This window comes from Centruroides sculpturatus, unplaced genomic scaffold (assembly GCF_000671375.1).
Source record: "Centruroides sculpturatus isolate CEXI.00-Female unplaced genomic scaffold, Cexi_2.0 scaffold1074, whole genome shotgun sequence".
NCBI lineage: Eukaryota > Metazoa > Arthropoda > Arachnida > Scorpiones > Buthidae > Centruroides > Centruroides sculpturatus.
Genome location: NW_019385359.1, coordinates 200,322 through 218,671, shown reverse-complemented (window position 1 = coordinate 218,671; position 18,350 = coordinate 200,322). Strand labels below are relative to the sequence as shown.

The 18,350-nt window shown below is 27.4% G+C and overlaps 2 protein-coding genes across 5 annotated transcripts; both read right to left on the bottom strand.

Moving 5' to 3' along the window:
• Positions 1-42: 42 nt before the first annotated feature.
• Positions 43-2,010, bottom strand: LOC111638093 (retinal homeobox protein Rx-like). Of its 4 annotated transcripts, none has more exons than XM_023383729.1 (4): positions 1,750-2,010; positions 1,037-1,298; positions 608-683; positions 43-524 (listed from the first exon to the last, which is right to left on the bottom strand). In XM_023383729.1, the coding sequence occupies exons 2-4, from the start codon at positions 1,293-1,295 to the stop codon at positions 380-382; spliced, it is 480 nt and encodes a 159-aa protein (XP_023239497.1). In that variant the 5' UTR covers positions 1,296-1,298; positions 1,750-2,010; the 3' UTR covers positions 43-379. The 4 variants fall into 4 exon arrangements, with proteins under 4 accessions (XP_023239497.1, XP_023239496.1, XP_023239498.1 ...); XM_023383728.1 differs by lacking the exon at positions 1,750-2,010 and adding an exon at positions 1,375-1,720; XM_023383730.1 differs by lacking the exon at positions 1,750-2,010 and adding an exon at positions 1,513-1,719.
• On the bottom strand, positions 1,396-8,367 carry LOC111638091 (blastula protease 10-like). Its single transcript, XM_023383725.1, has 7 exons — positions 8,323-8,367; positions 3,657-3,825; positions 3,439-3,565; positions 3,106-3,185; positions 2,664-2,854; positions 2,442-2,574; positions 1,396-1,487 (listed from the first exon to the last, which is right to left on the bottom strand). The coding sequence occupies exons 1-7, from the start codon at positions 8,365-8,367 to the stop codon at positions 1,396-1,398; spliced, it is 837 nt and encodes a 278-aa protein (XP_023239493.1).
• Between the last annotated feature and the right edge of the window lie 9,983 nt (positions 8,368-18,350).

The window sequence follows — 18,350 nt, the reverse complement described above, 5'->3', positions numbered from 1 at the left end:
ATATTTATTATTATTATCATCATCAATATGCAGTTTGTTTTTTTTTTAATCTAACCTATTTAGAGTCTTATTCGATTTTAACATTTAAGCTATTTTCTATAACTTTAAAAATTAGTTTATAGGTCAGAGAAAGTTCAATTAGAGAGTAAGTATGAATTATTGAAATACAAAAAGCAAATACGGTTTCTGAATAACAGGATATTAGAAATCATTTCTGTCTGTCTTGCAGTAATCATATGCTAATGATGTCATGACGAAAGACTCTAGACGAACTATTTATAGCAGTTATCGTGCAATTAAGTATTTGTCCGTTAGAAAAATCATATATTTTTTTTGAAAATATTTCTAATATTATTTAATAATAATAAAAGAGGTTAATTTAAGTATAAAATAAACTTACTTGTACTCTAGATTCACTTAAATTGAGACGAAGTGCAAGCTCCTCTCTTGCAAAAACATCAGGATATGGCGCTCTCTGAAAAGCTCTTTCCAATTCATCCAATTGATATGCTGTAAATGTTGTTCTGTATAGAGAAAAAAGGAATAATTAAATTAAATTTGGGAATTTGACAAAGTTCGAATCTTTATTTTTAATCTAATTTATTACCTTGTTTTCTTTTTCTTTACAGTTTTATCGGTGCTGCTATTATTTTGTGATTTTTCCACATTTTGTTTTGGATTTTCTGTAATTCGAATCGAATTTAAAATGACTTTATCTTAATAAAATAACAAGAGAATATTTTATTAATTAATTTCTCGTGTACTGTATTTAGTAATTAATGCATACACAGTATAAACTTGCACTAATTAAAGTTAAGTTTTAGTTTTAATAACGAATTGGGATAGCAAAATATCCGTAGAGATTGTAAATCGAATGATAAATCAGACTACATTTAGAATATAAAAGTTGTTGAAGTTTAATATATTATATTAAAATTGATGTAAAAGGAAAATTTACATATTTTATAATCTAGATAACATACAGACGTAATTATATTTAATAAAAATATAGGATATTTAAGAGTATGAAACTTACCAGTCACTTCTTTTCCTATCAAGTCTGATGTTTGAGGATTTGTTAACCGTGCATTGCATAAAGAATTAGTAGGAAGTGGAACCGAATTTAACGATAAGGTATTGGATAGAGCATTTTGAGATAAATCGGCGTGACCAGCTTGCTGTTGTTGCTGCTGTTGCTGTTGTTGTTGTTGCTGCTGCTGTTGCTGTTGTTGTAGTCCCAGCATGACTTGTATGCTATGAAAATTGCCTCTCATTTCAGATTTGTTAGTCTGCATTGTCTGTAAGGAAGAAAATATGTCTGAGATGCATTTTAGTAGTTTAGAATTGGGTTTTGGTGGAATGTTACGGATGTACATGAGTTTCAATTAGTGGCATTTAAGGTAAATGATATGGCGTGTGTGATTCTTTTAGAGGTTTGAATGAGTTGAACGAATTGTAACCAGTTGTATTTCCGTGATTTAGTCGATCTGCGGGAAAATGATCTTTAAGTACTTGTTGTTAAAACGATGATGAAAGCTGATGGGAGAATTAAACATCCTTTTTAATGTTCCGTTATTGAAACAGTTATCAGCGGGTAGGGGTTATTCATTGGACACATTTAAACTATACGAGGGGGGAAAACAGCTGAAAAGGAAACTGGAAATAATGAAATGAAAGTATGTCCCTATTACAAACAATTACTCGCGTATAATTATTTTTAACAAATTAAATAAGATTTAATGAACTCACCACAGTTTACGGAAGTATTTGATTATGATCAACTTACACTCTGTTGATGTTTTACCGACTAAATTCCCTACTAACTTTGCTCAAAACTATCCTACATGAGTATTATAACCAGAAAGTTTTATCTACTCCGCCTTCTTCCTTCTAACGACCAATGGAGGGATAGTTGTGAAGGTCATAAAGAAGCGCTATTGGTTTAGAGGATGCTTGGGATTGCACATCTCCTAGTCATATTCTCACGCTTTTAATTATATACGGCTAAAGAACTGAAGGTAGATGACGTGGCTTTTAGGTACACCATCCAAAATAATTAAATAATCTTGTAACAATTAGACCAATAAGTAATGTATGGGATCATCCAACCGATTCTCCCTTCACCTTATCTTATCTACAATCTAGAAAAACGTTTACAAAGATAGCTATCCTCTTTGGGAAAGTGAAATTTGAGTTATTCCAATTGTTCCGACTTCTTTACAAATGGTACATCACCGAAAACTCTTAGGTAAAAACACAGCAAAGAGAACAACAGTCGTGACTAAGCATCTTAAAAAGCATTCAAGTCTTAGAACATATCGTATATCTCATAAATGTTTCCAATTTATATAAATAGAACTTTATGAATGATTTAAAGTGGTAATAATAATCACAATTAGTTTAATAAATTATTATATAATATATATATATATTTAACTTACAGTCACACATGTATACTTTATTTGTAAGCTTTACATCTCGGAAACTTAAGCTATTACTTCTACCCATTAATCTCTGAAGATGAGGATTTCTACTGACAATAGTATTTTTTTCGAATGCTTTCTTACTAAATGCCTAAATTATTAATCAAACGTATAGCTTATTGGTAGAATATCTCGTGTAAAAATATAAAAAATTGCTAATGCAAATAGCAAATTACTTACCATAGTAGAATAATGCATAATGGACGATAAATCGTATTTTACTTGATGATTAAAATCTAAAGTCAGATGAAATTGCGAGTGCTTACTTAATGGTATATTTTCCCATAAAATCTTAATGTGATTTCCTCGATCTAATCTTGATTGTTCGTGATGTAGTCCAATTGCATGACCAACTTCGTGAATTACTATACCTTTCTGTATAATAAAATTACTATGTTTTTAAGTGTGAATATGGGTGTGTATATATATATATANATTAGAGAATTTTTACATGAGTCTAAAAATATGTTCGATTTCCCGCAAAAACGCAAAAAGCCGCCTATAAATTTTGCATGCCACTTTATATTAACACTTTTTATATAAAAGGAGGCACAAGCTGTAAAAAAGGCATTGTACATATATTATATATATATATATATCCCTTTTTATATAAGAAAATGACTTACAGTTGCACAACCTTGTCCTATAGAAACATCTTGCCCTTCAAATGGCATTAATGGATGACCTATGAAGGACCAGCATCTAGTAATGAGAAGCTTTATTTAGCTACATTTTTCTTTAACAAAATAAGATATATAATAATTGTAAATGATTGCAATTATTCATGTTATAAACCTAGTAAATGAGACTTTAATTATTTAATGAAGTTTTCCAACTGAATAATGAACTTACTAATGATCTTATTGACTTTCCTCGAAAACTATTTTACTCCTTATTCGATCCTCTTTAGAAGAGAAATTTTTAAAATAATAAATGTAAATTCTTTATTTCTTACCCAGCTTTATCCGTTCTAAATCTTAAATACCACCAATCTATGATTTTTTCATGAAATTTCAAGCATGTATATTCTTCCCATTCTTTTAAAGCATCTCTAATTATATTCTTAACTTCATTGTTTACAGCTGTAAAAATTTAATAAGAAATTAATGTTTTTTTTTTTTTTAAATGTTAACTTAATTAGGAATTAGAAAATGTGTAATTAAATATTTTTACAGTGATGGAAACGATACGAAATTTGTCCAAAAGGCCATAAACTTATGACATTAGATGTCGATTTTTTGAATAAATCATGTAAATCGGTACTATTTGGTACAACGATATCTCCCTGAATAATCTTATCTCCGTCTTCTGTTTCTTCAAGATCGTTTAAAAATAGTTTTATCTGTAAAAAATAATATAAATTTAATAGTAGACTATTTTTAAGCTTTGACAATAAATAAACCAGTAACTTAACCTTGTCTCGAGTGGATTCTTCTATAACTGGATAATCAGTCGTTTCATTCTTTTATAATATAAAAATACCCAAGGATTAATGGCAAATTTAATTTATAAATTAAATTAAGAATATCAGAAAATAACTTTACCTCTTCCTTATTATCAAATTCATCGAAACTAAGTACCTATATAAACAAATTTTTATCAAATAGTATACTAATTAAATTATTTATCTAATTAATATATTCGAATAATTAATACGAATATACCATTCTAAACATGAAAATCAATGCGATTTTACAGAGAAAGAGGAACATTTTTACGTTGTATTGACCAACTGATTCGTTTTAATGCGTGTTTACTATCCAGATGTTCAATATAAGGGGGTGTTTTATATAAAGTTATGCTGCTAATCAGTTTTAAAATCTCTCATTATGTGTATTTTGAAACAGGTATCAATGAATTAACCAGAATGCGTGGTGAAAAATGACAAGTTTTTGTTAAAAAAATAAACTATAACTTTTTGGTAAATGTCACTTTCTATCAGTATCTTTTTTTATTTGTATTAATTAATAAGACATTATCTTTTTCCTATCTTTCGAGAACGTGTAGGAAAGGAGTAAACGACCGTGCTCTGCATTCATTTAATGTTTTTATTAACCAGTTAAAATTCTATATCTTATCTTATACATTTCCTTGACCATGCTATCACTTCACTTTTAATGAAATAATTATAAGCAAGATTATAATTATATAAATAATTCATTTGTTAATATTCTAACGTCGTATCAATTACACGTCCTGAAGTATAATCATGTAACATTATGCAAAATTTATTTATTTGAATGTTGATTTTAAGCAAAAATTTTTAAAAAAATTATTCGTATCGTATATAGAGAATGATTAATAGCCCCAAAATGCTGCTGCGCTTTATAATAATCTTTTATCATACGTAATACTCGATAATTTATGATGATGTTATGTAATTGTCACCCTCCATATCTATAAAATAATTATAAAATGATACACGCAGTTATCATTCGTTCCGGTTTACGCCTTTCAACTATCAATCACAACAAACTAAACTCAGGATAATCTCAATTATATCTATTATAAGGTACTGTACGACGTGCGATTCAGCACGCTTTGTCATTGAAAAACTTTACGTTTTATCACTAGTAAATTGATACTAAATTACTTTATTCACTCTCAAACTTTTCTTAGTAAATAAGTGTTTTATAATAACAATATCTATACTCGTAGATCACTCATATATGAGTGATAAGCCCAACCTGTAACGGCCTCTTGTAAATATATACAGATTCATCATAGTCATCCTGGTAAGGTTATCAACTTAGTCTGATAATAAATGGATTTAATATAAATCTTAGTTGAATAATAACAAGAAAGTGTTTATAAATTATCGAATTTACTTATAATCCTTTTAAATGCTGAAATATCTTTTTTATGGATCAAAAATTTGTTTAAAAAAAATTAATATTTTATACAAGTTCTTAGTTTTTAGTTGTTTTTTATACAGGTTAGTTCTTAGTTCAAATTAATATTTTTATACCTGTTCTTAGTTCTTTTTTATACAAGTTCTTCTTAGTTCAATTTAATATATTTTTATACAAGTTTTTAGCAAATGTATGTGTAAAATTTTATATATTAGATAATAAAATTTGCTATTAAAAACTATAATGTATATTTTCAGATCCGTCTTGTGTAGGAAACAAATGTAGTGGCATCTTGGTTGTCATATAGGCTAAGTTTGACAATTATTCAGGTCATAAAATAGAAAGAAGGAAGTCAAGAAAGTCACTTCTTTCTATTCTTTTCGCTAACAGTTGTAAATATTTAGAACATTATTATAAATAGATTTATAATTGAACGTTGGAATGAAACATATAATTAAGGATTGAAATTATCTTTAATTATATATTCTTAATGATTTTTATCGTATAAAAAATTGTTCAGTATATTTTTATATAACTTTAAAAATAACTAGAAATAACATTATTCAAATATACGTTAAAAAAGTAATTAAAATTTAAAGAAATTTGTGACTAGAATTTTTAAAAAAATAAATAAAAAATTAATTAAATACTCATGAATTAATTAATTTTAATAATATACGAGGAGAGTTAATTGATTCCTTCAACATTAAAACACACCCTTTTTGAATCTTCTGTGTAAAAACAAAGGAAGAAATTTTAATAATCATCATCGATCATAATATTCTATTATGTAGAAACGTTGTCAACAAACAAGGAAATAGGATATTAAAAAAAATATATATATTATTTTTTATATGTTGGACTTATTAGAAATCGAAATTAAAATTCACTTGTGGTAGATTATATATTTTTTTCCTCCCTGCCTTATGGTTTCGCTTGCGGTTGAAGGGTTGATATCACAGCTTAATTTTATGAAGATGGGTGATAGAAGAAAGGAGGAGCTGATGTCTATATTTGAGGAGGAAACTGAATTCAAGCCACACCCAAATATTGTTTGTCTAATGATCTTGATGGCATTTCCTCACAAACTATTTTACTCCTTGATTGTCCCTCTTCTATAGAAAATAATCCAATAGGAATAATTTTACAGAGATTAAGAATAAATATAAAAATAAATAATACTTTAATTAATTTAAAAATTANACAATAAATATTCTTTAATATTTTTTTTCGCAGGTTTTATATATTTAAATACACATTAAAAGATAGTGTGTTTATATATAAAATAATGTTTTCAATATATATATATATATAGAAGAAGTGTTATCAGTAGAGGAAAAAAATATAGTATTTGAGTTATTTTCCGAAAAATCTGTTTAAACTGCTAGAAACGTAAACGGAAAGGGAAAAAACATCAAGTTTTCTTTTCTTGCTTCAAAAACTGTATATCTTGCGTTTAGTAAAGTCATAGAGTATTTCTGTGACATTAGTGCCTGACAGTCCAATCAAAGACTTATGTGCAATCTGTACAATATAGAAAAAAAAAGAAAGAAAGTAAAATACGTTGAATCAAATCTGCGAAATAGTTCCTTAGAATAAGACGATTTGTCACAAGATGATGGTTCTGACCTGAATCTTTTGCAAAGCTTTCTTTGCATCATGCCAGTCACGTGACAGCGACAGCTGCACAAACTTTCCTGTTCCTTTTCTCATCATCCGTTCTATATTTTAAGTATGATAAATAATTTTTTTTTTTTTTATAGAATTTCAAACATATTTCTCATATTAAATATATCCTTTTATTCTGTCTTTTATATTAATTACTTTTAATGTAAACATTTCAATTTTTAGTATTTTAACGTCTCAATATCTCAAGATTGATTAAAACCGAAAATAAAAAAAAAATCCAAGAATATAAAATTCTAAATGAAGATCCTTTTAAATTATATTTGATTTTAATTATTAAAAATTATTTATTTCTATTAAAAAAATGTTTTATGTAAGTATAATAAATAATGTAATTAATTACAAAACAAATAATAATAATAATAATAAGGAAGTGGGGAAAAGATTTTAAAGTTCTAATTATTAAGTAAAGATTTTATTTCCTTAAAATGTTTAATGAGAACAAATTAAAATTTATTCTATATAAAATTTAATAGAAAATTAATTTTAATTCTAATTATCAATATCCAGAGATGCAATTTTTTCTTAAAAATCTTCTTTGTTTCCTTTTTTTTTAATGAACGTGTTCTTATATTCGTAATATTACAATGTTTCACTTTATTTGTTTAGAAAATTTATTGTCATAACGATGAAATTCATATTTAAATTTTTATCTAAAATGAAAATTTGAAAATGCGAATACTTCATGAGAAAAAGAAGAGGAGGGAATTTTTTCTTCCTTTTTTTCTTTTTTTTTTTTGTTTACAGATTGTTTTCAGATTTCAAGAATAAAAGGCTCGTATTTAATTCTATTTACTAGCTGTTTAGTGTTTCTACCTCTTTTAACTTTCACAATAACGTCTTGTTTTCGAGTTATTTTAGTTTTTCTCGACAATGTAACACTGTTGAAAAAGAAAACAACTCTAATCTGAAAAAAGTAGAATTTACATATTTATCTCTCATCCAAAACTACTCGTTATGATAATACGATGAAAGAGATAAGAAAGTACAAGAAAAGGTCGCCAACCTGCAGCTGTTAGAAAATAAAAATATTAAATAATCTTTTAAACGAATATTATAACTAGAATAATTAATTTTTCAAAAAATATAGGCTATAAAATTTAACTTTTTTTATGAATAGTTTACTTTTCATAAAGAAGCCTGAAGGTAGAAGTTGATATTATTATATTATTTTATAATGACTTTTCTTTTTTTAAATATGAAATATGGCGTACAATACGTCGAAAAGTAAATCATTCGTATTCAAAATGCGTCGGAGATACAAAGCAAATGAATATAGGTTAATGCGACCGTGTGTCTACAGATATATTCGCCAATGGAATATTGTCATCGTGATGTCTTAACATCACGTCTTTTATAACCTACTTTGCATGTTTTCCTGCACTGATTCTTCATCTATTGTCGGATCAAATCTGGCATTTATCACTTCTCTCATTACGTTTTGTAAACTCGATACATATCATACGTTTCTTCTCGTCTTTTCCACTTAAAAATTGACTCTTTAAGTTCTCGGGATAAGAGAGAAAATTTATATAGTTATAAACTGCCCTATTTGCTATATTTAAAAATATTATTCGTGTCACAAACTCTATTTTCTATAAACGGTAAGATGAAAATAAAAAAAAAAAAAATAAATAAAATGAAAGAAAGAAAATGCATTCACGTCACGATATAACGTTATCTTCACATTGACATGTTGTGACTATCAATAATGAAAGAATTAAAAAAAAAAAAAATAATATAATAAAATACTGTGTATATATCCGAGCTTTTCTCGCTTGAACAAGCAGAAAAGATTGTATCTGACATGTATATTGCTGTATCTATTTATATATAAAAATTTAAAATACAAATAACACTAAAGCGCGAATAATAATAAGATTAAAAAAAAGGCGGAATAAATTATTAGAAAATCGNTATAAATCACGGAAAATTGTGAACGTATATATAATTATTTCCTTTTTGATATTTATTTAAAATTAACATTAAAAATAAAGAATTTCATAAAATTTTAAATGGTTAATTTAATGATATTCTTAATAACACTGCTGAAGAATGACCTTTTTTTTTTTTTTGACCTTAAGTCGACCGGATTTTCTAGAATTAGATTCGTTAATATTGCCTGGAAGATGAAATTTGTATCATTTACAGTAATCACTTCTATATTTTAAGTAACGAAGACTTGGTTATTAAGGAAATTTAATTAGTTTATATATAATTAAAGTCTTATTTCTTCCTTGTTTCTTAAGCAAATTTTGATTAATATTAGATATTAAAGCGGTAATAAATACTTAAATCCCTCGAAACTTCTTTCGTTTAATTACTAATCTCTATTAGTAAAAAAAAAAATTCTATATATTTCACCTATTATAATAAACAGGAAATATCAATTTACAGTTAAAAAAAATTTGTATACATTTTCAGCATTTCTGAACACATTAAACTTCTGTGTTAAAAACACACGTGTGTCGGCCTTACAACTATTAAAGAAACGAATTTACGAAAATGCTCTTTGGTATCCATTAAGAATACGCCTATCAAATTTGAACCATTCCTTTATGAGTCTACAGAGAAATATTAACCCGGAGCTAGAAGGGCCACGTGTCCATCCAACCACACAAAATGTCATTTTAATAATAAGCCGGTCTGAAAGGGAAGGAACGAAACACGATCTGAATCGATTTACCTTCGTTTATGACCTAAAAAAAAAAAAGAAATAATAATTCGCTGGAACAAATGACGTTCCGGANTTATATGTTGGACTTATTAGAAATCGAAATTAAAATTCACTTGTGGTAGATTATATATTTTTTTCCTCCCTGCCTTATGGTTTCGCTTGCGGTTGAAGGGTTGATATCACAGCTTAATTTTATGAAGATGGGTGATAGAAGAAAGGAGGAGCTGATGTCTATATTTGAGGAGGAAACTGAATTCAAGCCACACCCAAATATTGTTTGTCTAATGATCTTGATGGCATTTCCTCACAAACTATTTTACTCCTTGATTGTCCCTCTTCTATAGAAAATAATCCAATAGGAATAATTTTACAGAGATTAAGAATAAATANAGCGATACTATTGTTCTAATTTTATCAAAACGAAGATTTCTTCCAGCCTGGGTGGTCCACATTGTGCTAACCGAGTTTGTTACTATTGCCGCCATGACAATAACAATAGTATTTTTGTATTGTGAATAGAGTCGTGCTGGAATATTATTTTTATTTTCTATTATCTTAAAGCCAATGGGAAAAAACTTCTCTCTTAGATGCAAATGCTTTAGATTTATTAATTTTTGATGTAAAATATGGATATGGACCAAACTACTTTCCAACAAAACCAGAAATGAATTAGGTCTACACATTTAATTTTCATTCTTGAAATTCTTTATAAAGTTATTATTTTATTTAGTAATAACTAAAAGATTTTTAATATAATTAAATTTAACAATAATTTTATTAAACTCGTAAAATAAATAAGGCATAAGAGTAATGAGACGAGGCTTGAACCATTCAAAAACGTGCGGATGATCTTCTCTGAAAGGCATAAAGATATAAGAATAAAATTAATAATATAAATTAAGTATAAAATTGGAAAGTAGTAAAGACAGTATGTTACTTTTACATCATATTTTTACATAAAATAATGGTGTCTGAGATAGAAAGAGAGGCCTAGATGAAGACTCCCTGTAGCCTAAACACAAGCTAAACAAACTAAACTTTTATCATTACTTAATGGTGGAGAAGGCCTTTTATATGTTATAACATAAGGCCGTAAGAAGTCTATCCAGCCCTGGACACAATGGATTTAGAGATGAAGGAAACTCTGATATAAGAACTAGAAGGTCAAATGACCCCACTGACCTCGACGTTTAGGCTTGAAAATAATGTATGTAAAAATCATCGCAAGGTTTACCTGTATACATATTAGGGAGGGGCAACGACGTTGTGAAAGGAAAATTGTCGGGTTTTGAATGGATATACGAATTAAGATGTATATGTTGTGTACAGGCCTCGTTTCTACTTCAATTTTTATATTATAATATAAAATAAAAATAAAAATTGGGAAGGATATGTCTCCTCTGTCCCTTAAGGATCGACGCCCATGTGTAAAAAAATTCATTTCTATTAACAGAAATAAAGAAAAACAATGCGAATATTCTATTTTTAAGTATTAATTATAATTACATCTATTATAATTGTTATCTAACTATTTTTATATATTTATTTTAAGCGGTAATAAACTATTTCTATCTTTAATGTTTATGAACAATGGTTAAAATAGTACGATGTTTTAATATTACCATAAATTGACAGAAATGAAACGAGATATTTACAATATCTCGGAATTTATTTTATGAAGATATAAAATATCTCATAAAGCTGTCAAGAGAAATAAATAATAGAATACATCTAAATAACAAAGCTCCAAGTTGTTATATATATTATGGTATCTGCTCTGTTTAAATTGCTCGTAATGATGATCGTAATTGTTTTTAGCTACGATTTATTATTGGATGTGGCATCATCTCTAGATTATATGTAGGCATATCTATATAAAAATCTAGTTTAAAGAAATTCTTAAAAAAAATTAGACACGTCCTTCTGGGTTGAAAACCTTAAGAAGTTAATTTACTTTATATATATATATATATATAGTTTAAAGAAATTCTTAAAAAAAATTAGACACGTCCTTCTGGGTTGAAAACCTTAAGAAGTNTGTGTATATATCCGAGCTTTTCTCGCTTGAACAAGCAGAAAAGATTGTATCTGACATGTATATTGCTGTATCTATTTATATATAAAAATTTAAAATACAAATAACACTAAAGCGCGAATAATAATAAGATTAAAAAAAAGGCGGAATAAATTATTAGAAAATCGAAATTAGAATTACCGAATCATCTCGAATAATATTTTATAGTTTAATTTAATAGTAGTAGTTGAACTCATTCTCATTTTTAGTATTGTAAATTGCTAGTCACTAAACGAGTTCAATAGATGCCAAAACATGTATTGACCTAAACAATGTCCTAGTCTAACGAATTGGAACAATACTACTTTATACTAATTATCACATTATAAGTAGTAAATGATGATTGTTTTTACACGCATCGATTTTTATCGAATGGTATTATTTTATTTGATTTTTTTCCTTTTTTTCTTTTTTTTTTTTGTTTACAGATTGTTTTCAGATTTCAAGAATAAAAGGCTCGTATTTAATTCTATTTACTAGCTGTTTAGTGTTTCTACCTCTTTTAACTTTCACAATAACGTCTTGTTTTCGAGTTATTTTAGTTTTTCTCGACAATGTAACACTGTTGAAAAAGAAAACAACTCTAATCTGAAAAAAGTAGAATTTACATATTTATCTCTCATCCAAAACTACTCGTTATGATAATACGATGAAAGAGATAAGAAAGTACAAGAAAAGGTCGCCAACCTGCAGCTGTTAGAAAATAAAAATATTAAAAATAAAAAAGAAAGTATATTAGAAAAATAAGTAACGAATTTTTCGTTTAGAAGTGGATATGGTTGACGTCTGATTGTATTGTGATCGTGTAATGAAGATAATTGAAGCTGTCAAACTCTACGCTTTATTGCATCCGAGTATTATTTCGGAATGGGCGAGACGAGCTAATAGTTGCCAAAATTTCCAACTGTAATAGAACTGACCGAAATATTTACTTCCTTATTGTGTCTGGTTTAGAATCGAAATTATAAATTGTTTTTTTTTTTCGGTACTTTTGCCTCACATCAAAGTATTCGCCTGTCAAGGGTAATTCTGTAATTTTCTCAAAGGAATAAATAAATAAATAAAAATTGCTGCTCATTATCCTGATATTATTAATATATAATATATCGAATTGGTTCGAAATTCGGAACGATTTTTCGGCTTCGTAACTTGACGGATTTTAACAATTCATAAACGCTTTTAAAGACTAGATATTTGAAACTTATGCTTAAAATTAAATAGGTCTTTTTGATGGATCGCGTGTTTTCGGTAAATTTTTATAAGAAAATATTCCAGGAGGATTTATATCATTGAATTATGCATTTTTTTTATAAATGCATTAACACATTGTCCGTTATCTGTACAGTTTGATTGATCGGTTTTACCTTTTTAGAATATCTAACACTCCAAGTGATATCCAGCTCTTGAATAAATCATCTTCTCTCATGATACGAATGGTTTTTTCTTAATTAAAATAACGATAAGATTATTAAATTCCTTTAAAACACGAACTTGTCACTTCGTAGTACTGAATTTAGATAAAAAAAGACTGCATAAATTTATATATATAGGCTTACAGACATACAAAAGAAAGTCTTTATATATCCGAAACGCTTCAATAAACACAATTTTAATCCGAAAACTAGAAAGGAACATTTAATTTTAGTATAGCAAGCTTGCAAAACTATTCTTTTTTTAATTGATATTATATTATAAAAGATATGTAAAAAAATCACTTAATAATTTACATGGCTAGTTGAAGTATAAATCTTAACAGTTAATCGTGCCTTTAAAAAATGGGGGGAAAAACTTTAATTTATTTATAACTTATGTAGAGAATGTATCGAATAAATTATTTGTTGCCTTCGAAACAGATCGTACACCTGCTTTCTACCTGTTTGTTATTAGTGGGCCTCTAACAGGTAGCCAATGTTACGGAAGCTTTAATTTACTATAGGAGGAAGAGTTTTGTCTATGTAGGAAGCGATCCTTATGTTAAGATAAGATCATATACATAAGATATAGGTTATATATTGACAGATAGATCTTTCTTTTTTGTTTTATAATATAGTAAAATCTACCTATAAAGTGTAAAGGTCAACGATCCATATTAATTAGTTTCACATCACTTCACACAGAATTCTAGTAAGAGTGAGACATAATTATCGATTTTCAGATAGGTTTAAAGGTTATTATTCAATGGTTTTTATGAACTAAATATAGGGGACGATATTTGAATTAACAATTAATTAATGGAATAAATTCAAGAATTTTTCCGGGTCGTTGTTCTTTTAATAGAATTCGTAGAATATCGATTACTAATTTTATCGAAAAAATTCTTTTTATTCCGATTGGTCGAGTAATAATAAATAATGACGTAAATTTATTTAAAAAAAAATACAGTATATGACTTTATTCTTCGTTGTTCTTCCTTTAAAAGTAAATGATAAATAAATGATTCACTTTGCTTCCATCCGCTATATAATTAAGTTCTATTTTGAAACAAATTATATTTCTCTCTTCCTGAGATTGTTTCTTTATGATGCAATGATGCAGATAATGTTTCTGAAGTCAAAATTCGCAAGTTTCTTCGTGATAATTGTTTATACAGAATTTAACGTTAAAAGATTAAAATGGCGAATTATAGAGGCGCATATAAACTTATTTATATTTAACATAGACTTTATATATATATATATATTTAGATCTATACAAAATCCACATTCGTTAATAATAAAAGATTAAAGGTGTATATTCTTATCTTATACTTCAGGTTCAAGATGTAGTAACTAAATATAACCTTTGTTATCCACATCTAGACATTAATCTAGAGCTTCCTAACAAGACATTAGTGAAACAATAATCTCTATTTTTATAATTTAACTCGTTATAAATTCCATTGTGATTAATCAAACGTGAGAAAAGCATAAGCTTATAACTCTATCCACAATAGTTTCCTATTAGGAAAAACACTATTTACAGATTGTGATGAACACGATTAACATTCCTAAAGGTCGCTGCCCTTCTATATATATAACAATAGAATAATTTATACATAATTAATGATGCATTAATTGATTAAATAAACGCACATTTTTATCTATTCACTGGGCACGGGATTAGAACTCGTTTTATATTTGCATAAAGATAAATATTAATAGTAGGTAAAGCACTTTAATTTAATATATATTAAATTCTTTAGTTATTTTTATATCATATCAGGAATTTTTACTTTTATTACCTTTATTTTTCTTAATTTTATTTGAGTTATTTATAGAATCAATCCTAAATGTTAATGATATTTGTGCTTTGCTGGATACCATTAGAAGATTTATTATTTGCATCGTTTTCGCTCTACTGACCACATCCAAGGTCGAAGAGGATAGAACGTAAGTTTAATAACTTATGCTAAATCCATTCACCTAAATGAAAGGACGTTTTATTAATACATTTATTACGTCTGTTTCAAGGGTACTGTCCCTTGTGCTTGATGACACCATCCTCAGAAAAGACGTAAATGTTTTTCTTCACAAGAGAGATAAAGTGAAATGTTATTTTATTAATTCTATTGAATTGTCTACATCTAAAGACAGTAAAAATGAAGAGTACCCTAAATAATTTATGTAAATTTACAAAAATATTCATAATTAGTTCTTATATAGATCTTGTTTGCTGGATATCGTGACTATAACTGAGAAAATTGCATAATTTTCATTCAATTAATACTTCATTCTTAGTTAAAAATGAAGTTTAACTGTCTTCTAAATAACACCCACTAACAAGGTGTTCTATATAGAAACTGATTGTTATTTATAATTGTTTCATAATTTCATTTTCTATGCAGGAGATAGACAAGTATAACCAAAGGAGAGTATGCCTTACCATTTTTCTATTCACTCTTCTGTTCTATTTAAAAATCCCCGCTGACAGAGTAATTACATTGAACAATTGCCAAAACATATAACAAAAAATCTTTATCACATATATATACTCTAAAACAATTTGTTGCAAATTGTAAGAATTTTTTTGCAATGCCTAAGGGTGAGAATTTTTATAAGAACTGGAGCAGTCATGAAGAGATTAAAAGAAAAATTGTGATGTCACAATCTGTGAAATTGTCTTGACCGATTGAAATTGTTTTCTTTTTTTCCTCGTTTCTTCTATATAACTTATTCAAAATAAACAAGCTGTTTATTTACCGAGTCCTCCTTACATCCGGAGCACAGATGCCGTTCTCGATAAGAGCAATACTGTTCTAGATCTTTTGTACGAAACATCCATTCAAATTCCCAAAATGCATATTATTTGTGGAGTTTTTATACAGTTTAAATCGATCTTAACTACTACACGACCTCACGACGTTTCTCAAAAAGAAAAATAATAAAGCGTGATTCTAAATGCTAGAATATTTTTTCTTTTTTTTCTTAAAGAGGGAGTTTAACCCGTTATTTTACAATAACCGAGCCTAGATATTCTTCTAACAAGTAGCCCAATTAAACATTTATATACTTCTGGGATTATCCAACGTTCTGCCAATACACAAAAGCGAAAGTCCATCATGTTCTAAAGCAAGGACGACCTAGATAGCCGCGGAGAACGTCATTGATTATTACAAATTTTTGCATGACCTGATCTCACTGCTTCACTACTCTCTCCCGTAGGGCGTTTACTAGCAATTTCTCGAGTTTTTCGCTCGTCATTTGACCGTCTTGCATGACTGGATTCGAGTATTATTGACGTTTTATCTGGCCTCGTTGTCATCTTCAACAAACCTCCCCCATAGAAGGGCGGTGAACAGAAGAGAATAGTATCACTATTACAGTTATACATTATGGATACACGGGTAAGTATCTTTTCTCTGTTCTCACTTTCTCGAGATTCTCATCACGACTAAATACTTTAAACATTGTGATCTGTAGAAAACTTAACCTTAATTTCCCCCTTTTTTTAAATTAATTAATAACATATACAATTAATTCACACAACACATTAGAAACTTATTAGCATTCTGGAATTTTTTAAATACTTATTTCATTAATTAATATTCAATTAAAGAACAACATAAAAGAAGAACAAAATGATTTATACGATTAAGTTAATTAACAAGTTAATTAAGAAAAAGAATGACATTAAAAAAAAGTACAAATTTGTAACATCATTCCAATAATTATTTATAATTATTTGGTAATTTAATATGTTTTATTTATTAATTTACTTGTTGTAAATTAATAAATGTGCAATTTAATTCATTAATTTTTAACTTGCTTAAAATATTAAGAAAGAGAAAAAGTGAGTTTGAATTTATATGAATAACTTCCTTTAACTGTAGAATATAAATTTAATAATTTAAATTCTTGTCTTGTTCAGTTATTAATTTTATTATAAAGAAAGTTTAATTTATATTTATCTTTAAATTTATTCATATTTTTATGTAACTTTATCTTAATTCTTCTTTATGTTCTCANTCTCTATTAGTAAAAAAAAAAATTCTATATATTTCACCTATTATAATAAACAGGAAATATCAATTTACAGTTAAAAAAAATTTGTATACATTTTCAGCATTTCTGAACACATTAAACTTCTGTGTTAAAAACACACGTGTGTCGGCCTTACAACTATTAAAGAAACGAATTTACGAAAATGCTCTTTGGTATCCATTAAGAATACGCCTATCAAATTTGAACCATTCCTTTATGAGTCTACAGAGAAATATTAACCCGGAGCTAGAAGGGCCACGTGTCCATCCAACCACACAAAATGTCATTTTAATAATAAGCCGGTCTGAAAGGGAAGGAACGAAACACGATCTGAATCGATTTACCTTCGTTTATGACCTAAAAAAAAAAAAGAAATAATAATTCGCTGGAACAAATGACGTTCCGGAATAATAAAAACTTAAAAAAAAAAAACTAAATACAATTACCTTAGTTTATTAGAATTTCCGTTTTAGTTTATTATTTATTAAATCCGAGTTAAAGTTTTCTCAGGTTTTTCCACGTAATATGCGTATAATAATTATTTAAGACCCGGGGTGTTGTTCTTGCTTTAGGGAGGAAAAGGGAAGAAGTAGGACGTGGAAGATAAGGTATCAGCCTCGGGCTTTATGCTTAACAAGATAGTAGAGAAACAATTCATTCTTTAGAACGTCTTACATAATTTTTTGATCGGGTGAAAGGAGGTTAAAATGTAGTTCTCATGATTAACTTTCGTTTTTTTTTTTTTTTGTTATTAAAACATTACGAAATGATGAATACATCCGTCAATGTTTACTCAACGTTAAGTCATATAGGCTAAATATTTGATTATAAAATTATGTAATTCTTTAACATAAAGTACCTACGAATTTTATTCAAAATTAATTAGAAATCGGTTCATTTTTCTAACATTTTCAAGTGATAATTATACGAATGAGTGTGGAGTTGTATCCACGAATAATTAAAAAAAAAAAAAGGGATAATTATCAACAAATTTTATTGCATAAAAATAAGAATAAGAATTATTTACAAAGGCTAACCTGCAACCCGTCTAGTTGTGCATTTTTTTTTTGTTTAAAAAACGATTAAATTAGTAAATGGTTTAGATAGAAAGGACACGTT